Here is a 22,264-nt window from a genome sequence, read left to right on the forward strand (position 1 = left end):
ATGTCTTACATTCTCGTTTAGTCATAGGGGTGTGCTTCACTGCGTTTAGTCAGGGCTGTCTCGCCCATGTAATTTGAATTATGTTCCGTTGTTTTTGCCGATGTTTATGTATATCCAGCGCTTATGCAGTGTTTATTGTGTTGCCGCGCTTGCGCATTGTCTACCAGAGAGCCACGCATGCGGCATGATGAGCGGCTCCCTGAACGTGGGCACTGAAGCCCTGACTGTACACAAATGCCAGAGCAGCTGTACGTCACAGTGAAGCTGGGAACTACAAACAGCTTCAGTGCGCAAGCGTGGCTTCCTAATACACACTGCGCAAGCGCAGCAACACAATAAACAATGTCAGGGAAAATCACTGGACAGAATTCAAATTGCATGAGCGGGGACAACCCTGACTGAATGCAGTGAAGCACACACCTATGACTCTGTGAGCTGGTAAGATATCTACTTTATGACAATATAATTGTCTAAGGGGTACTTCCGTCTTTCTTTCTGTCTGTCACGGATATTCATTGGTCGCGGCCTCTGTCTGTCATGGAATCCAAGTCGCTGATTGGTAGTGGCAAAACAGCCACGACCAATCAGCGACGGGCACAGTCCGGTGGCAAAATGGCCGCTCCTTCCTCCCCACAGTCAGTGCCCGCTCCGTACTCCCCTCCAGTCTGCCCTCACAGGGTTAATGGCAGCGGTAACGGACCGCGTTATGCCGTGGTGTAATGCACTCCGTTACTGCTGCTATTAACCCTGCGTGACCTACTTTTTTACTATTCATGCTGCCTATGCAGCATGAATAGTAAAACGATCTAATGTTAAAAATAATAAAAAAAATAAAAAATCGTTATATACTCACTGTCCGTCGGGCCTCGGATCGACAACAGGACTTTCCCACTCGCGACGCTCCGGTAAACGCTGCGCTTGGATCCGGGGGCTCCGGAAGGTGAGTATATAACTATTTTTTATTTTATTTCTTTTTTTTTTTTTTTTTAACAGGGATATGATGCCCACATTGCTCGGCAATATACTACGTGGCTGGGCAATATACTACGTGGCTGGGCAATATACTACGTGGGCTGCGCAATGTACTGTGCGGGCTGCGCAATGTACTGCGTGGCTGTGCAATATACTACGTGGGCTGTGCAATAAACTACACATACATATTCTAGAATACCCGATGCGTGAGAATCGGGCCACCATCTAGTATCTATATAAAGTGCTTTTTGATAAGGAGTACAGTGGCGATTTTAATCTAAAAAAAAAAATGTGTCAGTGATGCACACTGCATGACTAACAATGCACTGGGAACACTTCACATGTTACAAAGGACATGACAGGTTCCCTTAAAGCAGTGAGGAATCTTTCTGCTGCCAAGGGCCATGTGGATATTTATACCATCCTTCGGGGGCCGTACAAACTCCGTGCACAAAGTACATCCTGACTCTGGCAATGCTTTCAGGACGTAATCTTTAATTGCATGCCCTTCAGTGTTCAGTAGTGAATACTGTGTGTGCTAACAGAGCAAGAAGAAATTAATGAGCAGGTGGCAATCAAAATACAGCTGCCTGCCCACGCACTGCGGTTCCCGAGAATCTGCCCGAGGGCCGGATAAAAGGTCATCGAGGGCCGTAAATGGCCCGGGGGCCTGAGGTTCCCCACCCCTGCCTTAAAGCAATAACATCTTATTGAGAGGTGAGGAATGCAGTCAACCAAAGGCCACAGTGGTCACATGACTGCTTGGATCCTTGCGGTCTTTATTACATTGTCTGAGGCAAGGATAAGGAGATTTTTGTGTACTCACCGTAAAAATCTTTTTCTCCGAGTCATCATTGGGGGACACAGGACGAATGGGGGTGTTATGCTGCTGCCACCAGGAGGACACTAAGTTAAACACACACAAAAGATTAACTCCTCCCCTGCAGTATACACCCACAGGCTGGACAATCCAGAGCCAGTTCGGTAACAAAGCAGTAGGAGTAAGCCAGTTAACAAACAGAAAACATGTCATAGTCAAAACACAGACTGAAAAGAACAATTGAGCCAACTAGGCTAACAGGGAGGGTGCTGTGTCCCCCAATGATGACTCGGAGAAAAAGATTTTACGGTGAGTACACAAAAATCTCCTTTTCTCCTACGTATCATTGGGGGACACAGGACGAATGGGACGTCCCAAAGCAGTCCCTGGGTGGGTCACCAGAAGTTATAAATGCTGTGCGAGCCTACAAACTACAGATGAGACACAGCCGCTTGTAGGATTCGTCTACCGACGGAAGCGTCTGCCGAGGCCTGAAAGTGCACATGGTAGTGTTTCGTGAACGTATGTAGACTGGACCATGTAGCAGCCTTGCAGACTTGTGCTGCCGATGCCTGGTGCCGGATGGCCCAGGACGCGCCGACTGACCGGGTAGAATGAGCCTTGATCCCCGGAGGTGCGGCGTGACCCTTGACACGGTAGGACTCTTGGATGGCGGAACGAATCCACTTGGCAATGGAGGCCTTGGAAGCGGGTAGTCCCTTCCGTGGCCCCTCCGGAAGAACAAACAAGGCGTCTGATCTACGGAGAGACGCAGTCCTGGAGACGTAACGTCTGAGACCCCTCACTAAGTCCAGAGTGTGGAGCGCCCTTTCCGTGCGGTGGGAAGGAGCAGGGCACAGTGAGGGAAGAACAATCTCCTCATTAAGATGGAAGGAGGAAACGACCTTCGGAAGAAAAGTCGGACATGTCCGCAGAACCACCTTGTCCTGGTGGAACACGAGAAAAGGAGGTCGGCACGACAGAGCTGCCAGCTCAGAGACACGTCTAATAGACGTGACAGCCACGAGGAAGGCAATCTTCCAAGACAAGAACAGCAAAGACACTTCATGCAAGGGCTCAAAGGGGGGCTCTTGAAGAGCACAGAGAACTAGGTTCAGGTCCCATGGTTCCAAGGGCATCTTGTAAGGCGGAACCATATGAGAAACACCCTGGATGAAGGTCCTGACCTGCAATCTGTTTGCAATCTTTCTCTGAAAAAGAACCGAGAGAGCAGAAATTTGGCCCTTAAGAGAGCTGAGAGCAAGACCCAAGTCTACGCCTGATTGGAGGAATTCCAAAATGTGAGGGATAGAAAAACGGAGGGGAAAACGTCCCTGCTTCCTGCACCAGGCGAAGTATGCCTTCCAGGCGCGGTGGTAGATGCGCATAGAAGAAGGCTTGCGTGCGCGGAGCATGGTAGATATCACCGTCTGGGGCAACCCCTTCTGCCTCAGTACCCAGAACTCAATGGCCACGCCGTTAAACACAGGGCCTCTGAGTTCGGGTGGTAAATGGGCCCTTGAGACAGGAGGTCTGCGCGACTCGGCAGCCTCCAAGGTACGTCTGAGACCAGTTGAACCATCTCGGCATACCATGTCCTGCGCGGCCAGTCTGGAGCGATGAGAATTACTGGGATCCGTTCTGCCTTGATCTTCCTGATCACCTTTGTCAGAAGAGGAATTGGGGGAAAGATGTATGGGAGTCTGAAACCCTGCCATGAGAGGACGAGAGCGTCGGCTCCGAAGGCTGAGGGGTCGTGAGACCTGGCCATGAAGACGGGAACCTGGCAATTGAGTCGAGATGCCATTAGGTCCACGTCCGGGGTCCCCCATCGAGCGCATATCTGGTGAAAGATTGCGGGATGGAGGGACCACTCTCCGGGATCGAGGCTGTGGCGACTGAGAAAGTCCGCTTCCCAGTTTTCCACGCCTGGGATGAAAACTGCTGAGAGTATGGAATGATGTGTCTCGGCCCAGCGGAGAATTAGCGTCACCTCTACCATGGCCGCCTTGCTGCGAGTGCCCCCTTGGCGGTTGATGTAGGCTACCGCAGTGGCGTTGTCGGACTGGACTCTGACCGCACGGCCGGAGAGGAAAGGCTGAAAATGATGGAGAGCCAGTCTGATTGCCCGAATCTCCAGGATATTGATGGGCAGCTGGGACTCCTGCGGAGACCAGCGACCCTGGGTCGAGTGGCGCTGGAACACTGCACCCCAGCCGAAGAGACTGGCGTCCGTTGTGACAACCAGCCAGTGCACCGGAAGGAAAGACTTCCCCTGAGTCAGGGAGGACCTCTTGGTCCACCACCTGAGGGACTGTCTGATTGGGCGAGAGAGAAGGAGACGGCGGTCGAGTGAGGCGGGATTCCTGTCCCATACTGCCAGAATGGCGTGTTGTAAGGGCCGGAGGTGAAAAACCGCAAAGGGCACTGCCTCCATTGCCGCCACCATCCTGCCGAGTACCCTCATGGAGAAGCGTAGGGAGTGAGAGCGAGGTTGAGAAAGCTTCCGGACTTCTCTCTGTAGAGTGGCTACTTTTTCCGGAGGCAAAAGTACTAGACCCTGAGAAGAGTCTAGGATCATTCCCAGGTAGGATATGGTTTGGGCCGGGACTGGGGAAGATTTTTTGAAATTGATTTTCCAGCCCAGGCGCAAAAGAGTATTTATTGTGACGTCTACCGCTTCTGAACAAGATCGGAAAGAGGGGGCCTTTATGAGAATGTCGTCCAAGTAGGGCAACACCACTATGCCTCGAGCATGTAGAATGGCCACGGCAGCTGCCATGACCTTGGTGAACACCCGAGGAGCGGTGGCCAGCCCGAAAGGTAGGGCGACAAACTGAAAATGGTGCCCCTGGACCGCGAAGCGGAGGAAGCGCTGATGAGACGGTAGAATGGGAATGTGCAGGTAAGCGTCTTGAACATCTAGAGATGCAAGAAACTCGCCCTCTTCCAGAGAGGCAATTACCGAACGAAGGGACTCCATTCGGAATTGACGTACACGGACGTACTTGTTGAGGAGCTTGAGGTCCAATATTGGACGTACTGAGCCATCCTTCTTTGGTACAATGAAAAGGTTGGAATAGAAACCTTGGTACCTCTCGTTCTGAGGTACCGGGATGATGACCCCGTCTTCCCATAGCGATCTTATGGCCTGAAAATACTGACGGACCCTTGCTCTGGGAGGAGGGGACTGAAAGAAACGAGATGGGGGAAGAGAGACAAACTCTATCTTGTAACCGAAGGATACCAGATCGCGGACCCATCGGTCGGGAACTACCGAGAGCCACGCGTCCCGAAAGAAGAGTAGGCGGCCGCCAACTCTGTCGGTGTCCTTTGGCGTCTGCCAAGAGTCATTGAGGTGGAGACCTGTTGGTTCTGGGCCCCCTGGACCCCTGTTGTCTGGGTCTGCCTCTCCAAGAGGGAGAGGGTTTGTAAGATGGCTGGGAGGTTCTATCCTTGCGCTGACCTCTCCCGACGCCGGGTGGCGCGGAAGAAGGATTGGACCAATTGGAGCCGAAACGGAAATATCGGCCTCGGCCCTGTTGGTTGCGAAAGGGGCGAAAGGTCCGTTGCTGGGGAAGGAATTTGCTCTTTCCCCCTGTGGAGTCTGCAATTATTTTATCTAGTTTGTCCCCAAAAAGGCGTTCGCCCTGGTATGGAAGGGACGTGAGAGATTTTTTGGATCCTGAGTCCGCTTTCCAGTCCCTGAGCCAAAGGGATCTGCGGATCGTGACAGCATTGGCCGCTGCCTGTGAAGCACAGTTAGCCGCGTCTAAAGATGCGGAAACTACAAAGTCCCCCGCTCTGGCAATCTGAGTGGCCAGGTGTGAAACCTCGGGGGGTAAGTCAGCGTGTAGAGCTGTAGAGGCTAAAGACTCGGCCCAATGGGTCATGGCTTTTGCAACCCATGTGGCGGCAAAAGAAGGGAAGAGAGAAGCCGAGGAAGCTTCAAAAGCCGAGCGAGCCATCTGATCAATTTGTCTATCAGTGGGATGCTTGATGGATGCGCCCTCGGAGGAGGATAGAACCGCCTTGGTGGCTAGCCGTGACACTGGCGGGTCCACGGAGGGTGACTGAGACCACTCCTTAGCAAGGTCCTGAGCAAACGGATACTTCAATTGCATAGCCTTCTGACCTGAGAAGCGTTTATCCGGACGGACTCTGTGAAGATCGACAATGTCTTTGAATTGAGGATGCGTAGGAAAAAATCTATGAGCCTTTGTGGTTCGTCCGAATGACACGGGATGAACCGCCTTGGACGGGGTCTCCTCCTCTAACTGTAGCGTCTGACTTACAGAGTCTATGAGAGAATCTAGGGTCTCTTGGTCGTGACGATACTCTGGGGAACAGGACACGCTGGATGCGTCGTCCAGAAAGGATTCCCTGCTATGAGCTGGGGATGAATGACGGGAGACTTCGCTCTCTGAGCCGGAGGGCTGATCACGGACCGGAGATATTACCCTGGACTTCTTTCTAGATGAGAGAGGGCTTCTGGAAACGGTACGACCTCTAGGCCGAGAGGGGTTCTTAGGCCGCGTTACATCCTCCGTGGAAGTGCCCTGAGTAAGGGACGGGTCACGGAGGGACTGTATCGTCCTTTCCAAAGATGCCACAGAGCGAGCAAGGGAGGACGCCCATGCGGGGGTACTAGGCTCACTACATTCCGGGTCAGAGGCCGGAGTATCCTGTGCCGCAGACATTTCGCAGGCGGAGCACAGCGGGGTAGTGTGACCTCGGGGCAGAGATACCTTGCAGGAGGTGCAAACAGCAAAAATAACAGAATGGGTCTTACCAGTCCGTTTTTGCTTAGACTGTGACATCTTTACCATGAAGTGAGCGTACTGGCAGGGGAAGAGACAATCCTATTGAGTGCGTCTCACCAAGTTCTGCGGTGTTTGGCAGGGAGATCCTGAAGTCCTGTGCGCTGTGGTGCTGCAGAGCCGACAACACACTTCCTGGTCCAAGACAGGGTGGATAAAAATCAATGTTTTTTTAAAAAAATCAAAAAAATCGGATTTTTTTGATTTAAATCGGATTTTTTTGATTTAAATCGGATTTTTTTCAATAAACTGCTTTTTGAGGAAAATATTTTACCATCCAAAGGTTCTTCCATCATGAGATAAAGCTGAGTTGTTTAACTCAGTAGAATAAAGGCTGTATATGTGTAACATTCACAATGCCATGCTCTTCCAGAGGTTTCTGTAGGATGCTGACTATCCAACAAGTTTGGGCATGTCAACTGAATGGAAAAAGAAACTAAACCAAAAGTGAAACCAAGCTAGAAGTGTGGAATTAAAGGGGCAGTATGAACAAAATGTGGAGGCTATTAATAGTTTATACAATTAAGACATGCTGCTTTTAAACACCTACCTATTGCCATATAGTAAAACAAAAAAGATTTTTACTTACTTTGGGGTCCCCCCTCACCCTGGCGTTAGATCGTTGCCCCTAGTTTCGTCCGTGTAACTATGGGCGCACATGCGCACTGCTCTCACTTCTCATTTTAATCGTGATTTATATTAAAAAAAAACCTTTTGATTTAAATCAGTGATTTAAATCATGATTAAAATCATGATTTAAATCGATCCGATTTAAATAGAAAAAAATCTTTTGATTTAAATCGTGATTTAAATCATGATTTAAATCGGCGTGATTTAAATCAATCCACCCTGGTCCAAGATGGCCGCCGAGATGTGAGAAGGGCGCTTCTCGGGAACGAGAAGCGCCCAGGGAGAGAGAGAGAGAGGGTGGCGTGTCGTGGGCGGGCGGTGGATTCCCTGCTATGCGCGTCGGAACGCTGCCATTGCCACCGCCGTCCTGCTGTATGAGGGAGGGAAGTTGTAGTCCGGCCCAGGGCCGGTAAACTGTGCCACCGCACTAACAGAGCGCCGGATTGCTCCACATGCCTTTATAAAAAAGTTGCCCCGCGGCTGCAGCGCCGCATTAGACAGAGGATGAGGGATCCCTGAACGGGCGGTCCCCTATCAGCTGGGCGGCCCCCGCACTTACCTTGTGCGATGGGGCCGATGCTCCATCCACCTTCACCTTAGTAGGGAGAGGGTGGAGAGCTTCTGCCGCCGTGCAACATCCGCTCTGTTCAGTGGTGATGCAGTGGGCGGCTGCACGGACGCCATGACATTCTGTCCGGCTGTGCCCTGGCTCCAGGAGACTTAGGTGGATGATTAGTCCCCGTGGTCGCCTGAAAGGGAGGGAGGGAGATCGGAACACTTAGGAGCCGTCGCCACACTGGAAGGTGAGCCAGGGCTGGCATCCATCGTCGCGGGAAAGGATACAGGAGGAACGCTCCATGTACTTGCCCGTTGTTGGTGCGGGAGAGATCAGAGCTGAAAATTTGCCTGTCGCTCCCTTCCGTTAAAAACAAAAATTGGTGGGGTCCTGAGGACCCAAGTGCCTCCTGAGACACTAAGTAAGAACTGGCTCTGGATTGTCCAGCCTGTGGGTGTATACTGCAGGGGAGGAGTTAATCTTTTGTGTGTGTTTAACTTAGTGTCCTCCTGGTGGCAGCAGCATAACACCCCCATTCGTCCTGTGTCCCCCAATGATACGTAGGAGAAACAAAGTACTTTGAACGCCAAGAAGAATATCTGCAGATTGTGATTTTATTGTAGGCAACCCGGAAGTTAATGCAAGAGAAATGTGCCTCTCCCACATCGACTTTCTCTTGCACCCCATACTGCAGCTTATCTATTTCTCGTGAAAATCTGTAACTGATGACAGGCCCAGATTGTGGGACCAAAACATTATAGAATTTCTGTATTGCCTACAAGTATTGCCTACAATAAAATAGCAATCTGCACATATTATCCTTGGAGTGCCAAGTACTTTATTATATTGATAATGAAGTCGAACCCTTCTTGAGCACCACCTTTACAGCAGTGCCATATACCTACAGCAGTCAGGATTAGAGATGGGCGAACCTGAACAGAAATGTTTGGCATTCATATTGGGCAGTCACTGTTAGGACATAGACGCCAAACACAGACTTTCTGCTGAAGTCCGGTGAAGTATTCGGGCTAATCCGGTGATGGCACAGAGAGCGCGGGCGAAAGACGCGTGAGAGAGCGCACATTTTATTTTTAATCACTTGGGGTATCCATTATTTTCGGGTACTGTTCCGATACCAGAACTGAACTTTCTAAGGCTACTTTCACACATCAGTTTTTTTGTCATCAGGCACAATCCGGCAAATTTTTCAAAAAACAGATCCGTTTTTTGTCATTGAGTTGTATTAGCGCCGGACTGCACCTGATGGCCTAACGTTTCATCCGTCTTTTGCTGGATTTGTCAAAAATTAGTTTTCCAGGGGACGGAGAAAACCACTCAGCGACTGATCTGGCGAAAAACGTATGAAACGTGAGGTGAAATGACCGAGTCTGGCGACCGTATCCAGTTTTTTACACAAATCATGCATTTTCCAGTCATAACTCTCTCTCGCGAAAATTTTTAACATTTTGCAATTTTCAAACTTTTAATTTTTATGCCCTTAAATCAGAGATAGGTCACACAAAATACTTAATAAATAACATTTCCCACATGTCTACTTTACATCAGCACAATTTTGGAAACAAAAAATTTTTGTTAAGATGTTATAAGGGTTAAAAGTTGACCAGCGATTTCTCATTTTTACAACAAAACCATTTTTTTTTTTTTTTTTTTTAGGGACCACATCACATTTGAAGTCACTTTGAGGGTTGTACATGACAGAAAATACCCAAAAGTTACACTATTCTAAAAACTGCACCCCTCAATATGCTCAAAACCACATTGAAGAAGTTTATTAACCCTTTACGTGCTTCACAGGAACTGAAGCAATGTAGAAGGAAAAAATGAACATTTAACTTTTTTTCACAAACATTTTAATTCAGAACCAATTTTTTTTATTTTCACAAGTGTAAAAAGAGAAATTGAACCACAAAAGTTGTTGTGCAATTTCTCCTGAATACACCGATACCCCATATGTGGGGGTAAACCACTGTTTGGGCACATGGCAGAGCTCGGAAGGGAAGAATTCAACGCAGAATTTGCTGAAATTGAGATCGGACGCCATGTCACGTTTGGGGAGTCCCTGATGTGCCTAAACAGTGGAATACCCCCACAAGTGACACCATTTTGGAAACCCCTTTAGCACTTTGAACCCCCAAGTGCTTTACAGAAGATTATAACGTAGAGCCGTGAAAATAAAAAATCATATTTGTTTTCACAAAAATTATCTTTTCGCCCCCAAATTTTTAATTTTCCCAAGTGTAACAGGAGAAATTAGACCCCCAAAATTGTTGGCATACTCAGGACAAATTGTACGATACCCCATATGTGGGGGTAAACCACTGTTTGAGTGCATGGCAGGGCTCAGAAGGGAGAGAGCACAGTTTGACTTTTTGAATGCAAAATTGGCTGGAATCAATGGTGGCGCTATGTCGCTTTTGGTGACCCCCTGATGTACCTAAACAGTGGAAACCTCCCAATTTTAACCATAACCCTAACCACAACCCTAATCCCAACTCACCTTAGCCCAACTCACCTTAGCCCAACTCACCTTAGCCCAACTCACCTTAGCCCAACTCACCTTAGCCCAACTCACCTTAGCCCAACTCACCTTAGCCCAACTCACCTTAGCCCAACTCTAACCCTAATGGAAAAATGGAATATATATATTTTATTATTTTTCCCTAACTAAGGGGGTGATAAGGGGGGGCTCTATTTACTATTTTCTGATCAATGTGAGAGTCATCACAGTGATCAAAATGAACAAATAGGAAAAATTTCTTATTGTTGCTGGGAGCCGGGCGGCAGATCTCGACGAGTGCACAGTGCATGCGCCCGCCATTTTCTCCAGGAAGACGCCGCGGGGGGGATTTCATGAGAGGATTCCTGGACACCTCAGGTACCGGGGGGGGGGGGGGTGGTGTGTGTGTGATCGGAGGACGATGTGTGATCACATCAGAGGAGAAAGTAAATGGAGAATCTGACTTTTTTTTGTGGTTAAACCGATAATGGCGATCGCAACACTGGGGTTGGTAAAAACCGACCCGAATCATGTTCTCTGGGGTCTCAGCTACCCCCAGTAGCCGAGATCACTGAGAAAATCCGACTTGGGGGGGGCGCTACACACTTAAACCTCAGTGCCATTAAAAAGCGGCGCTGTGGTTTAAGTACCCTTAACTGCTGCTGTTAAAAGGCGTATTGGCGGTCGTTAAGGGGTTAAAAGCTAATGAAGACAGCATTGAATCATGTGCAGTTCACGATTCAATGCTGTTTTTATTCATTACTTGAAGCTGCTTTTGTGTTTTTACATTCTTTCTAAGACTAAATAGGGTTAGTCTTGTGGCTAGGATTAAGTTTAAAGGGGTATTCTCAAATGGTCTCTACAGCACTTCAGAGCAGCGCATTGCCCCTTATTTTCCTTACGTCATAGTTTCTGGCAGCATACAAAAAATATTTAGTCAGCTTACCAAGCCTTCAAATCGACTCCCCTAAGTCAGCCAACTCCTTTGCACGGATCTGGTGGAGTAGCAGCCAAATATTGCACAGTGGAAAAGAGAAAAATCCAGCAATGGGCGTGGGTGAACTAAAAAAAAAAAAAATTTATTCCATGTTAAAAAATCGTTCCAAGTAGATAATTTGTCGGGCACATGACTTCATATGAACAGTATGAACAGATCAACGCGTTTTGATGTTAGCCTTTTTCAGATCTTGAAAAAGACTAAAGTCGAAACACGTTGATCTGTTCATATGAAGCCATGTGCCCGACAAATGACCTACTTGGATTATTTTTAATAATATGGAATAAAAGTTATTTTTTTTAGTTCACCCACGCCCATTGCTGTATTTTTCGCTTTTCCATAGTTTCTGGCAGGGCAGATTCTCGTTCTTGAGAAACAGCTCTAAATGAATAGAACTGTGGCATTAGCAGAACTATAAAGCCCAGCACATGCTCTGCTATAACACGTTTAGCTATCAGTGGTTTGTTATGAGTCTACATTTGTATAAATGAATTTACATAGAGATAAGGCATTTAAATAAACACACAGGTCTGGAGAGGGAGAGCAGAGAAGTCTGATTAGGAGACTTGCTAGGCTGATGATTTTATAACTACATCTCTTCAGAAGAAGATGAGAGGTAGAAGAGGTAGGTGAGAAGATAACTGCTGTATAGAAACCAATAGACTGGAGAGAGCTGACTGGGGTGTAAAGAGTTAACTCCTGGAAAATAACTACTGTGCACACTTGGCCAGGCTCCATGGAAACCAGCTATACACTATAAAATATATAATCTCTCATTGCAGGAGAATGACAGCAGATTGAAAAAAATAAGTCAACAGAAAACTGCCTTATTTTCATGCTAACTAATTAAAGCAATTTAAGAACACCCGTTTAAATGTTAGCATTAGGACATTTACTAGACTAACTGTACCAAAATAGTTTCATTAAAAAAGTAATTAAAAGAACATAAAGCAGGGATTTTTGTGTACTCAATGTAAAATCCTTTTCTCCGAGTCACTCATTGTGGGACACAGGACCATGGGTGTTACGCTGCTGCCACTAGGAGGCAAACACTAAGTAAATACAAAAAGAATAGCTCCTCCTCTACAGTATATACCCACACACTGGGTCCAGCTGAACCAGTTCCTTGACAAAGCAGTAGGAGACCAAGAACATCATATGAGGGTATAAAACGTCAAATCAAAGAACATACACCAGCCATCAGGCCAACAGGGTGGGCGCTGTGTCCCCAATGAGTGGCTCGGAGAAAAGGATTTTACGGTGAGTACACAAAAATCCCTGTTTCTCCATCGCCTCATTGGGGGACACAAGACCAAATGACAGCCTAAAGCAGTCCCTAGGTGGGGAAACGACAAAACAGAACAAATCCCATGCACCAGCTGCCAAGAGATGGAGCTACCGCCGCCTGCAAGACCCTTCTTCGCAGGCCTGCATCTGTGGAAGCCTGAGTGTAAATTATGTAGTGCTTCACGAAGGTGTGCAGACTGGACCAAGTCGCAGCCTTGCAAACCTGTTCCACTGACGCCTGGTGCAGAATGGCCCAGGAGGCACCAACCGAACGAGTGGAGTGTGCCTTAATCCCTGTTGGGATAGGCTTGCCTTTGACACGGTAAGACGGAATAGCCGAGCGAATCCACCTAACATAACGAAACTATGGCTCGGTAGAAAGGCCGGGCCCTGGCGACTGTTTTGGGGGTGTGAGAGGGGAAGAACCGTGCCGGAGGACGAGGGGTAAAAAAACAAAAAAAAACCAAACACTCTTGTATCCGGAAGACACCAGGTCTCTGACCCATTCGTCATGGACGACAGAGCCAGTTATGAAGAAAAAGGAGTAGACGACCGCCTACTCTGCTGGTGTAGACCGGATAATGCCCTGAGTCATTGGGCCGATAATCTATGGGACCTGGATCCTTTAGATCTAGATTGCTTGGGTCGGCCCTTCCACGACTGGTTGGTCTTATATGAGACCTGAGGGCCCCTGTCCCCATGAGGGGAACACCCCGATCCGGAAGAGGTGGCTGTATTGGACCAACTGAGATTGCTACAAAAAGGCTGGAAATGCGTCTTGTTGACGACAAAAAGGTTGCCTAGTCTTCTGCTGGGGAAAGAATTTACTCTTTCCTCCTGTGGCGTCCGAGATAAGCTGATCCAGCTTCTCTCCAAATAAACGACCGCTCTGGTAGAGCAGAGACGTCAGCGACTATTTGGATGTAGCCGCACGCCATTCCCTGAGCCACAGTGCTCGTCGGATGGTGATGGCATTTGAGGCTGCAAGCACTGCACAGTTAGCCGAGTCTACGGATGCGTGGAACAAATATTTCCTGGCCAAGGAGATCTGATTTGCCAGATCAGCTGCTTCTGGGGGAAGGTCAGGGTAGTTCTGGTCAGGGTATGTGCCCAAGAGACCAAAGGTTTAGCTACCCACCCCACGGCAAAAGAGAGAGTGCCGAGCCTGAGGTTTCAAAAACCGAACGGGCAAGATTTTCTGACGGTCCGTGGGGTCTTTAATCGAGGACCCATATGGTAAGGACAGAAAGGGTTCTGGTGGCCAGGTGGAAGACAGGCGGATCAACTGAAGGGGGTTTGGCCCATTCCTTCCGCAGATCCAAGGAAAATGGATATCTCGCCTCAATATGCTTCTGACCTGCAAAGCATTTGTCTGGTCGCTCTCTATGCCGTCAAACTATGTCCTGGAACTCAGGGAGGTTGGAGAAAACCTTTTTTGAGGACGTTTGATCCTCTTGAAGGAGACCGAGTGATCCAGGACAGAATTAGGGTCCTCGTCAACCTATAAAGTCTGGTTGACGGCCTCAATGAGACTGTCGACCGTCGCCTGACAATCCGACGCGTATAGCTGAAGGGGAATCACAGAGTCGGACTCAAGAGTTCTGGCCACTGCAAGCTCTGGGCGAGGGGGCAAGGGATACAGAGTACATGGATGCCGAGGTGCGAGAAGGCCCAGGTGATGGAATGCTATGAGCCAGTTTCCTGGATGCCTATGGAGTATTTCTCTGAGAACAGCCCCTGTTGGCCAGAGTTCTCGTGAGGTAGAGGAACCCTCCAAGACAGGCAAACGAAGACCCCGACCGGTAGAGGAGGAATCTTGGGAGGGACTCTATCACTTTGGCTAGTGAAGCCATAGACTGCAAAAGTGACGAAGCTCACTAAGGGGGAGTAAGTACAATGGGTTCGGTAGTGGCGAAGGGCTCCTGAACGCATTCGAGCTCACAGGCTATGCAGAGTGGCATACTCTGTCCCCATGGTAACTAAGTCTGGCAGGTGGTATATGAGGTGAAAAACACTATGTGCCTTGTTAGCCTTCTTGGATGTCTTAGGGAGTGACAGGATGTACCACAATATGTCTCTGCTTCTGCTGATATGCTCCAATAGGGAGTGCAGTGGCTTGTAAGCCCCGGTGAATACTGCAGAGAGAGGCTAATGAATGTATCTGCTGAAGGCTCAGTGATCTTTCCCAGGTCCTGTGACCAATAGCAGTCCTCCCCTCCTCTGAAGTGCTGATCGCCCCCGCCAGCATGTGTAAAGAGCCGGCCGGGAGAATAAAGATAGCCGCCAGGATTTGCAGAAGGGCGTGATATGCGTCTGACGTGTAGGGAGAGAAGTCTCGCAGTCTGCGAGAATCTCCAAATCGCGGGCACAAGTGCACGAAACTACTGCCACGACATCATGAAGTGGGTGAATCGTCGAGATTGTAGCCGAGAATAGGCCCAAGCCGGGGACTAGATTTCTGCAGCCGGCTGGAGCGACATCCGGAGGGAGAGGGGATGCCACGGGGAATAGCGCTCAAAGCACTTTAGCGGGAGCCCTCCGCCAGAGTCTTTGACCCATTTGTGGCCCAGACTCACACCCAGCCCATCTTACCAGCGTTGTGAGTCCTGGCATGGAGCCACCGCAGATGAAAGATGAAGTACGGAACCCAGGCTGCCTCCGCTTTCAGGTCAGCTGCTTCAGAGTGGATGGTGCAGGAAGCCTCCTTCCATCACTCCGTGATCAGAGAGGAGGAGAGCGACTGTCCGCCTACCTTCCATCGCCGCTGTTCATCAGGGCAATGGAGTGAGGGCCGCATGGACGCCGTAAGTGCCTCTGGACATCCAAGGGGTTAACTCCCCAAGGATGGGACAGGGCTGTTGGTCCGGCACATAAAAGGATGGGATAAGCTTGGATGCAGATGGGGTACCTGGAGGTGACGGCTAGGACCCAGGCATCGTCGATTGCCAAGAGCCCATCTTGGAAATAAAATGAGACATCCACCCACCCAGAGAGGCTTCTCAGGTGAGAGAGGCCCATCATGCCGAGGATAATCTCTTGGATTCAAATCTGGTAGACCGGCGCTGGTGGGCTCAAGGGCGCCAGGTGGTGGGCTTGGTTGAAGGCAGGTCTCTTCCTCTCCTGATGGGCTGGAGATTTGCCTTGTCGGTTACTGGTCTGAACTGGGAATCACTGTAAAAAATGAAACTGCACTGTGCGACGCTTGGGAGACGGACGTTTAGGTCTCTGTTTAGGGAGTGAAGTACTCTTACCCCCGTGGCACTGGAAATTATCTTATCCAGCGCCTCTCCTTTTGGAAGCTGTGTCTGCGTGTCATGCCTTCAACCATAAGAGCCTGATTGTGGCGATTATGTTGCCGGCTGCCAGAGCAGAGCAAGCGGCTGCGTTGAGAGAGGCTGTGAGGAGATACTTCCCTGCATGACCGATTTGGTCTACAAGGTCTGTGAGCCCTGAAGTGGGGGTGACTGACAGGATACCCTGCCGGAGGTGTTTTGCTCAGGCAGAGACTGCCTTGGCTACCCATGTTGCTTCAACTGGATGGGCAGAGGGCTGAGCCCGCAGCCTAGAAGGCTGATTTGGCGAGGGCTTCAATGTGTCAGTCAAAGGGCTCCTTTAAGGAGGCTGTGTCAGAGAGGAAGAATAGTGTTAGTGGAAAGCCGATAGACAGGGGGGTCCACTGAGCGAGACACTGCCCATTTCTGAAGCAGATCAGATGTAAAAAGATACAAGAAGTCCATGCGTTTTCTTCTCTGGAAACGCTTGTCTGGATGTTCCTATTCCCTAGTGAAGATTCTGATGAACACCTTGTGGTTGTCGAAGGTTCTGGGAGGATGCTTAGTCTTTCTGATACGGTTTGCTCAGAGGAAGAGATTTCTGGATCCTCTATGCCAAGGGTCTGATTGACAGATACAATGTCCCGTGGTTTAGAGATCTGTTCGGAGTCTAGATCAGAATCTGACTCAGACTGAGGTTCTGACTCCTTAGGAACTGGAACATCGGAGAGGAGGGAGGGGGAGGGAGATGAAATCCAAAAGGATGGAGAGGACGATGAGGACGCAGACAATGAGCTAGTGCAGGTACGTTTTCTAAAACCTCTGGAACGCCTGCGTGGTGTTAACTTTTGTGGTTGAAGGGCCACAGGGTCCGGAACAACAAGGGAAGGAATAGGTGGTCCTGTGGGGGAGGCAGGGCTGGGCATTCGTTCTAAGATCGAAACCAAGATCTGGGATACCTTGGTAAGGTCGGCTACCTGTCCTGAAGTTCCAAAATCCTTACTCGCAGACTTGATACAGAAGATGGACGTCGAAGACCCGGGTGCAAACCATGGGACGGATGGACGCAGTTTTTTGGGCTGTCATCGGAAGGAAACGGGTGCATTTTCCCCACAGTGCACATCTGGCTCTGAGGGGGCGAGCGGACCAGGAGTGATGGCAAGGAACAGTCCGCCTGTCCTCAGAGTGGATGCCCTGAACACTCTTGATGTGTTAAGTGGATAGGGTCCTGCCAGATGGAATGGGGAGACAACAGTAGTGACAATACCACACTGTTCTACTGGTCTTTAGGGAGAGAACAGAGTGACACAATTCCCTCTATTGTCCATATCACAAGCTGAACACAAAGAAAATCAGTAATCATTAATCACATCCGGTTATCCACTACTTTTGGATCCTTCAAAAGAAACCTGAAAACTCATCTCTTCAAAGAAGCTTACAGCCTGTAAAGACCACACGGCCACCTCAACACCATTGGAGCTACTGCAACCCTCGACCTACTGTCTCCTTCCCCATAATCCTGTAGAATGTAAGCCCGCAATGGCAGGGTCCTCTTCCCTCTGTATCAGTTTGTCGGTTAGTTTTGTTTACTGTAAGTGATATTTGTATTTTGATGTAACCCCTTCTCATGTACAGCACCATGTAATTAATGGAGCTATATAAATAAATAATAATAATAATAATTAATAAAAAACTAACCTAAGGTAGAAACAGTACTGAGAGCAGCCCAGTGTCCACCTCCTACTGAATACTAAGCTAAAACTGGTTATCTGATTAGCACCATGCCAGGTGGTGGGTATATACTGCAGGGGAGGAGCTAACTTATTTCTGCTTAGGGTCAGCCTCCTAGCGTCAGCAGCATACACCCATGGTTTCCGCTGTCCCCCAATGAAGCGATAGAAAAATGTCAGTTAACACATGGTGCTGTACCCAATGCCCTGAAGATCAGCAAGAAAGATCAGTCTTACCAAAAGTACACTAGTTCTTAAGTGAGAATCTGGAGAAAGGAACAGAAATCTTCCACAGGTTTCAAGAAGTGTACATGCCATCTCAATGTGGTGATGTGAGAAGTCTGACAGCAGCATCTGTGGAAATAGATGGTACAGGTCATGGAAAAAAAAGAAGCTTGTGATAGCAAAAGGTTCTAATGTAGTAAACATGCGCAACCAAGCTACTGTATGTAGCTATAGCAATATTTCAGAAGCAGGTCAGTCACTCTCTGCGTAACAAAATGGTCTTCTCTGAATATCATATTTATCAGAAATGTCTTATTCTAATTAACTGTCTATGGGAAATGTCTGTATAAATACATGGTAATATAATCCGGTTGTGATAATAACAGTCTGATAGGCGATAAGGTAAAAATGCAATGGAATAGCAAACCTTTAGACAGTGAAGGGTGTCTGTTCGGCTAAACATTTTAAACTTGGCAAGTTCACCGATAAACCTCACAGTCTTGTTCTTGGTTTCAATATTGATCTGATCCTTCTTTCTGACCTAAATAATTAAAATATCATATTAATTTGTTTTACCTAATACAATACAAAACCCACCAAAAACATAAATGTATTTCTATCTGTATTAAACACTTACATGGAATCTGAAATCCCCCTTTAGCATGGAACAAAGATCTTCTGCAACATCTGACATACATGGATGCAAGGTAGCAACCAATCTGGCGTAAAATGGCAACAAATCCAATCTGAAAACATAACAGAAAAGTTAAAGCCTCCTTAGAAATTAAACGAATATCAGGTTCTGCCGACAGTCTAATGTTTATAAGGGCCCCTGAAAGATGATTTTCAGGGGAGAAAGGGAACCAGCATGTCCGATTTCAGACTGGCAATCTTTTTGTTCCCCAAGACCGGTTGATCCAACTATCTAAACTACCGTATATACTCAAGTATAAGCCGAGATTTTCAGCCCATTTTTTTAGGCTGAAAGTGCCCCTCTCGGCTTATACTCGAGTCATTGTCCCAGACGGCGTTCGAGGGGGAGCGGCAGCTGTGGCATACTCTCCTGCTCCTGGCGAGGTCCCTGCATCTCCGATGGTCTCCGGGCGCTGACAGCTTCTTCCAGCATTGAGCGGTCACATGCTACCGCTCATTACAGTAATGAATATGGACACGACTCCACTCCAATAGGGGTGGAGCCGCATTTTCAAAACTGTAATGAGCGGTACCGGTGACTGCTCAATGCTGGAAGAAGCGGTCAGTGCACGGAGAAGACCATCAGGGAAGCTGCCAGGGACCGCGCCGGGAGCAGGTGAGTATAATGGGGAGGGTGAGCAGCATTGCGCGATATTCACCTGTCTTCGTTCCACAGTCGGGCGCCACTCCGTCTTCCGCATCCTATGCTGTGACGCTCAGGTCAGAGGGCGCAATGACGTGATTAGTGCGCGCCCTCTGCCTGAACGTTAGTGCAGAGGACGCAAAAGATGGAGCGGCGCCCGACGGTGGAAAGAGGACAGGTGAATATTGCAAGTGCTGGGGGCCTGAGCGACGAGAGGCGAGTATGTCTTGTTTTTTTTGTTTTAATCGCAGCATATGGGGCAAATATCTCTATGGGGCATCTTATGGGGCCATAATCCGCATTTATGCAGCATTATAGGGGCAAATATCTGTATGGAGCATCTTATGGGACCATAATCAGCATTCGTGCAGCATTATATGGGGCAAATATCTCTATGGAGCATCTTATGGGGCCATAATCAGCATATGTGCAGCATTATATGGGGCAAATATCTCTATGGAGCATCTTATGGGGCCATAATCAGCATTTGTGCAGCATTATATGTGGCAAATATCTCTACTGAGCATCTTATGGGGTCATAATCAGCATTTGTGCAGCATTATATGGGGCAAATATCTCTATGGAGCATCTTATGGGGCCCTTATTAACCTTTATGCAGCACTGTATGGGGCAAATGTGTCTATGGAGCATCTTATGGGGCCATTATTAACCTTTGTGCAGCATTATATGGGGCATATTTTAATATGGAGCATTTTATAGGGCCCATCATAAACTTTATGGAGCATTATATGGGGCTAATTTTGTATGGAGCATCATATGGGGCCCATCATGAACTGTATGGAGCATTATATGGGGCTCCTGATTCAATATGGATATTCCAAAACACTTAACCTACTGATGTCTCAATTAATTTTACTTTTATTGGTATCTATTTTTATTTTTGAAATTTATCGGTAGCTGCTGTATTTTCCACCCTAGGCTTATACTCGAGTCATTAAGTTTTCCCAGTTTTTTGTGGCAAATTTTGGGGTCTCGGCTTATACTCGGGTCGGCTTATACTCGAGTATATACGGTATATGGTGGGGACCTTAGAAAAGCTGGAAGAAATAAGTGATGGCACGAGACGCTGAGCTCAGTGACCAGCAGTGATTGGGGTCCACCTTGTTGAAAGTGGAAAATTGAATATGAACAAAGGCTGTCTTCAAGAGACAACCCCTTTAAGTGGACCTATATCAACACCGTTATCAACTAACCTTCACTGATCAAATCTTATTTAGCAACTTCCCTTATGAGCAGTTCCATAAAAATGCTGTTATCAATATTGCCGTCTTAACAAGGAGAAGAAAGTATGAAAGGAAACCAGACATCGATGTTTTATAGATTGTGACAGAATACATGAAGTGCATAATATAGTCATGGCAAAAGTGTTGGCATCCTTGAAATTGTTCCAGAAAATTAAAGTATTTCCACACACACACACACACAATTTATTTCCTCTTTGTGTATTGGAACACCACAAAATAAAAAAAATACAAATTTAAAAATTAAAAAAAAAAAGAGGACAAAGAGGCAAACTGTACAATTGTTGGCACTCAAATTAATATTTGGTTGCTAACTCTTTGGAATAAATAACTGCAAGCAATCGCTTCCTATACCCATAAACAAGCTTCTTACACTTCTTAACTGGAATTTTGGACCTCTGCTTTTGCAAACTACTCCAGGTCTCATATTTACAGGGTGCCTTCTCCCAACAGTAATTTTAAGCTCTCTCCACAGGTGTTCTATGGGATTTAGAACCAGACTCATTGCTGTCCACTTCAGACCTCTCCAGTGCTTTGTTTCCATCCATTTTATGATGCTTCTTGAAGTATGTTTGGGGCTATTTTCCTGCTGGAAGACCCATGACCTAGGACACAAACCAAGGTTTCTGACACTGAGCACTACATTGAGAACCCAAATCCTTTTTTAATCTTCATATTTTATGATGCCGTGCACACAGTCAAGGCACCCAGTGACAGAGGATGCAAAGCAACCGCAAAACATCCTTGAACCTCCACATTTGAATGTCGGTACGGTGTTCTTTTCTATGTAGGCTGCACTCTGTTTTCGGTATACAATAGAATGATGTGCTTTACCAAAAAGCTCTATCTTGGTCTCATCTATCTACTAGATGCTTTCCCGCAAGAATTTTGACTTACTCATGTACATTTTGGCAAACTGCAGTCTAGCTTTTTTAGATCTGTCAGCAGTGGGATTCTCCTGGGTCTCCTGCCATAGCGTTTCATTTCACTCAAATGTCGACGGATAGATTGTGCCGACACTGATGCACCCTGAGCCTGAAGGACAGCTTGAATTTCTTTGGAACTTGATTGGGGTTATTCATCCACCATCCGGACCATTCTCGTTGCAACCTTTCATCAAATTTTCTCTGGTGTCCATATCCAGTGAGAGTAGCTACAGTGCCATGGGTTGAAAACTTCTTGATTATGTTAGGCACCGTGAACAAAGGACATCAAGATCTCTGGACATGAACTTGTAACCTTGAGATTGTTGATATTGTTCAACAATTTTGGCTCTTAAAGGCCCCGTCTCACATAGCGAGATCGCTAGCGAGATCGCTGCTGAGTCACAAGTTTTGTGACGCAACAGCGACCTCAGTAGCGATCTCGCTATGTGTGACACGTACCAGCGATCAGGCCCCTGCTGCGAGATCGCTGGTCGTGTCAGAATGGCCTGGACCTTTTTTTGGTCGTTGAGGTCCCGCTGACATCGCTGAATCGGTGTGTGTGACACCGATCCAGCGATGTCTTCACTGGTAACCAGGGTAAACATCGGGTTACTAAGCGCAGGGCCGCGCTTAGTAACCCGATGTTTACCCTGGTTACCAGCGTAAATGTAAAAAAAAACAAACAGCACATACTCACCATCTGTTGCCCGTCAGGTCCCTTGCCATCTGCTTCCTGCTCTGACTGCTGCCGTAAAGTGAGAGCACAGCAGTGACGTCACCGCTGCGCTCTGCTCTCACTGTACGGCGGCTCAGTCAGAGCAGGAAGCAGACGCCAAGGGACCTGACGGGCAACAGATGGTGAGTATGTACTGTTTGGTTTTTTTTACATTTACGCTGGTAACCAGGGTAAACA

At 47.8% G+C, this 22,264-nt stretch overlaps 1 protein-coding gene across 6 annotated transcripts in view; it reads right to left on the reverse strand.

Moving 5' to 3' along the window:
• UPF2 (UPF2 regulator of nonsense mediated mRNA decay) overlaps positions 1–22,264 on the reverse strand; it is a 124,572-nt gene that overhangs the window by 36,938 nt on the left and 65,370 nt on the right. For all 6 annotated transcript variants that reach the window (XM_077264579.1, XM_077264577.1, XM_077264582.1 and 3 more), the window contains exons 9-11: positions 18,465–18,573; positions 18,255–18,368; positions 17,840–17,956 (exon numbers count right to left, since the gene is read on the reverse strand). In XM_077264579.1, the coding sequence (XP_077120694.1) occupies positions 17,840–17,956; positions 18,255–18,368; positions 18,465–18,573 (340 nt within the window). The remainder of the gene's footprint in view (positions 1–17,839; positions 17,957–18,254; positions 18,369–18,464; positions 18,574–22,264) is intronic.

Source organism: Ranitomeya variabilis, chromosome 5, assembly GCF_051348905.1.
Source record: "Ranitomeya variabilis isolate aRanVar5 chromosome 5, aRanVar5.hap1, whole genome shotgun sequence".
NCBI lineage: Eukaryota > Metazoa > Chordata > Amphibia > Anura > Dendrobatidae > Ranitomeya > Ranitomeya variabilis.